The 3,309-nt window shown below is 51.1% G+C and overlaps 1 protein-coding gene across 2 annotated transcripts in view; it reads left to right on the top strand.

The window, feature by feature from the left end:
- Positions 1-3,309, top strand: part of KCND1 (potassium voltage-gated channel subfamily D member 1) — an 11,504-nt gene that overhangs the window by 3,952 nt on the left and 4,243 nt on the right. For both annotated transcript variants that reach the window (XM_017888390.1, XM_017888392.1), the window contains exons 3-6: positions 1,242-1,404; positions 1,504-1,587; positions 1,675-1,773; positions 2,047-2,297. In XM_017888390.1, the coding sequence (XP_017743879.1) occupies positions 1,242-1,404; positions 1,504-1,587; positions 1,675-1,773; positions 2,047-2,297 (597 nt within the window). The remainder of the gene's footprint in view (positions 1-1,241; positions 1,405-1,503; positions 1,588-1,674; positions 1,774-2,046; positions 2,298-3,309) is intronic.

The following is a 3,309-nucleotide window of genomic DNA, read 5'->3' on the forward strand; positions in this document are numbered from 1 at the left end:
TTTTTTTTTTTTTTTTTTTTTTTTGGTCAATCCCTGCAGAAGAAACAGAGTTCGGATAAAAGTATCAAATGGAATCATCGAACTCATGAGCTTTCTAAAGATACTGTCTAGGGCAGATGCTGTGATCCTTCTCTAAGTTTTCATCACTGGGATTGGGTATACAGTTGGTGCTCAGTATCTGTTGAAGGAATGACTGAATGAATTGGGTTTGCTCAGTTTCTTCATAGAGGTACAAAAAAAGTTGAATTGGGGTTTCTAAAGCGTAGAAACCCCAATTCTAGTTGGAGGTCCAGGATCAGACCGACAAACAAATACAGAGCGCTGACAGTAGGCTGGAACTGAGTATTTTGATGGCTTTTACTCTATTCAAGTCCTCACAACAACTCTGTGAGGGTGGATGTCTGCCCATGTCTCATAGTTGAGGACACGGTCTGAGATGACACATCAGAGAGCCAGCAATGGCCAAGTTGGAGAGGCTTTTGAGCAGAGTCCTGAATGCTTAAAATGAGTCAAAATACAGAAATAAGGAACAGCCATCCTAGGGCACAGAGAAAAGGCTTAGAGGCTGAAGACTGCAGAGGCTGTGTTTCTGTGGAGGAGTTCTGATTGGTTCTGCGGTCAGAACAAAAATATGCAGTGTGATCTTGGGCGAGTCAGTTACAGAACCTCCCTGATCTTCAGGGGAGCTCTCTGTGAACAAGTTAGTAAGGTTGGCTTGGCTCTATCTCTATGGGAGGTGGGTGGCATGGAGAAAGACAGGGGGGTTTCAAGGCCCCTCCCTGTTTTGTCATATGTGGACAGTTTTCAAGGATTCCCCTACAGGGAAATGAAAAGGGGTCCTACCTAGACCGGGTAAGAGAGGCAGCCAAAACCAACAAAACACTCAGCCTGGGACTTGAAGCCCTTCGACTGGCCCATGGTGCTGGGACTCTCCTCCCAGGAGGCTGTGTTCACTGTCTGTGACTTCCTCATGCTCCCCTCTGTTGGTTTTCATAGATTTCTAGCTGACTCAGGTGCTTGGTATGTAGCTTGGACAGCGGCAGCAGATGGTAGGGGTTGAGGGCCAGCCCCATTTCTCACTTGACTCCCCAACATTTTGCAGAGCAAGAAACTGAGGGGCTCAGAAGGTTTGAGTGCCTGGCCAGGGTCACAGAGCTAGTCCGGATTAGATGGGATGGAGTGGGGGACTGAAAGGTAGGTGGGCACTTTTCCTGACCTTGGCCTACCTCCCCTCACTCCAGCTACGGAGACATGGTGCCCAGCACCATTGCTGGCAAGATTTTCGGGTCCATCTGCTCACTCAGTGGCGTCTTGGTCATTGCCCTGCCTGTGCCAGTCATTGTGTCCAACTTTAGCCGCATCTACCACCAGAACCAGCGGGCTGACAAGCGCCGAGCACAGCAGGTAACTGCACTTTCCATCCGAGCACCTCCTACTCCCTACACCCCAAGCCAGTCTACTTTGGGGCTTACCCACCTGACCTTTTATCTCCTCTCTCTGCAGAAGGTGCGCTTGGCAAGGATCCGATTGGCAAAGAGTGGTACCACCAATGCCTTCCTGCAGTACAAGCAGAATGGGGGCCTTGAGGTGGGTTGGGGCCTGGATTGGGGTTGCAGTGAGCCATAACAGGGGGAGGAAGGTGTTGCCCTTATTGCTCTGCTCCATCCACTCCAGGACAGCAGCAGTGGCGAGGAACAGGCTCTTTGTGTCAGGACCCGTTCTGCCTTTGAACAGCAACATCACCACTTGCTGCACTGTCTAGAGAAGACAACGGTGAGGCCTAATGTGAGGTGGTATAGCAGAATAGAAAGGGGTCCCTCTGAGGCCATGCCAGCTCTCTCCCTTGGATGGGAGGCTCACTACAAATTGTGGAAATCACACAGAGCTTCCTGGAAGAGGCTACAGGAGAGCCAAGCCTTGAAGGATGGGCAAGGGAAGGCAAGAGGAAGCAATTTACAGAAAGGAGAGAACAGCCTGAGCAAAGGCTTGAGGGTGGGATCAGCTCCCATGGGATGCCCCGTGACCCCGCCTCCCTTCTGCCCACAGTGTCATGAGTTCACAGATGAGCTCACCTTCAGCCAAGCCCTGGGAGCCGTCTCGCCGGGTGGCCGCACCAGCCGCAGCACCTCTGTGTCTTCCCAGCCAATGGGACATGGAAGCCTGCTGTCTTCTTGTTGCCCTCGCAGGGCCAAGCGCCGTGCCATCCGCCTTGCCAACTCCACTGCCTCAGTCAGCCGTGGCAGCATGCAGGAGCTGGACATGCTGGCAGGGCTGCGCAGGAGCCCTGCCCCCCAGAGGTAAGCAGCGCTCCTACCTGCTAGCCACACCTGGGGAAGCTCAGAGCTTAGACCAGAAGCTCTGAGATTCCATGACTCCAGACCTAGCAAGTCAAGCTAGAACCCAAACCCCTCCATGCTGGAAGCTTGAGCTTTTCTTGTCTGGATCTCATTCTTCATCCATTCTTTTTTTTTTTTTTTTTTTTTGAGACAGAGTCTCACTGTCACCCAGGCTGAAGTGCAATGGCGGGATCTCAGCCCACTGCAACCTCCACCTCCCGAGTTCAAGCGATTCTCCTGCCGCAGCCTCATGAGTAGCTGGGGTTACAGACACATGCCACCATGCCCAGCTAATTGTTGTATTTTTAGTAGAGATGAGGTTTTGCCATGTTACCCAGACTAGTCTCAAACTCCCCACCTCAAGTGATCCACCTGCCTCAGCCTCCCAGAGTGCTGAGATTACAGGCATGAGCCACCTCGCCTGGCCTCTTCATCCATTCTTTCACCAAATGTTTATTGAGCACCTATTGTGTGGCAGGCACAGTTGCAGGCAACTTGGATGTGGCAGTAAATGAACAGACAGAAGCCCCTGTATCCTATTCTAGTGGGATAAGACAGTTAACTTCTATTCTAGTGGGATAAGACAGTTAATAAACAAATACATAGATTATATAGCATATCAAACAGCTGTAAACGCCAAGGAGAAAAGTCTGTCAGGGATGGGGGCTAGAAAGCATAGAGCAGGCCAGGTGTGGTGGCTCATGCCTATAATCCCACCACTTTGGGAGGCCAAGGCGAGCGGATAACAGGAGTTCGAGACCAGCCTGGCTAACATGGTGAAACGCTGTTTCTATTAAAAATACAAAACTACTAGCTGGGTGTGGTGGCGCACACCTGTAATCCCAGTTACTTGGGAGGCTGAGGCAGGAGAATCACCTGAACCCGGGAGGTGGAGGTTCCAGTGAGCTGAGATCGCACCATTGCACTCCAGCTTAGGCAACAAGAGCAAAACACTGTCTCAAAAAAAAAAATA

This window comes from Rhinopithecus bieti, unplaced genomic scaffold (assembly GCF_001698545.2).
Source record: "Rhinopithecus bieti isolate Rb0 unplaced genomic scaffold, ASM169854v2 scaffold_18349, whole genome shotgun sequence".
Taxonomy (NCBI): Eukaryota; Metazoa; Chordata; class Mammalia; order Primates; family Cercopithecidae; genus Rhinopithecus; species Rhinopithecus bieti.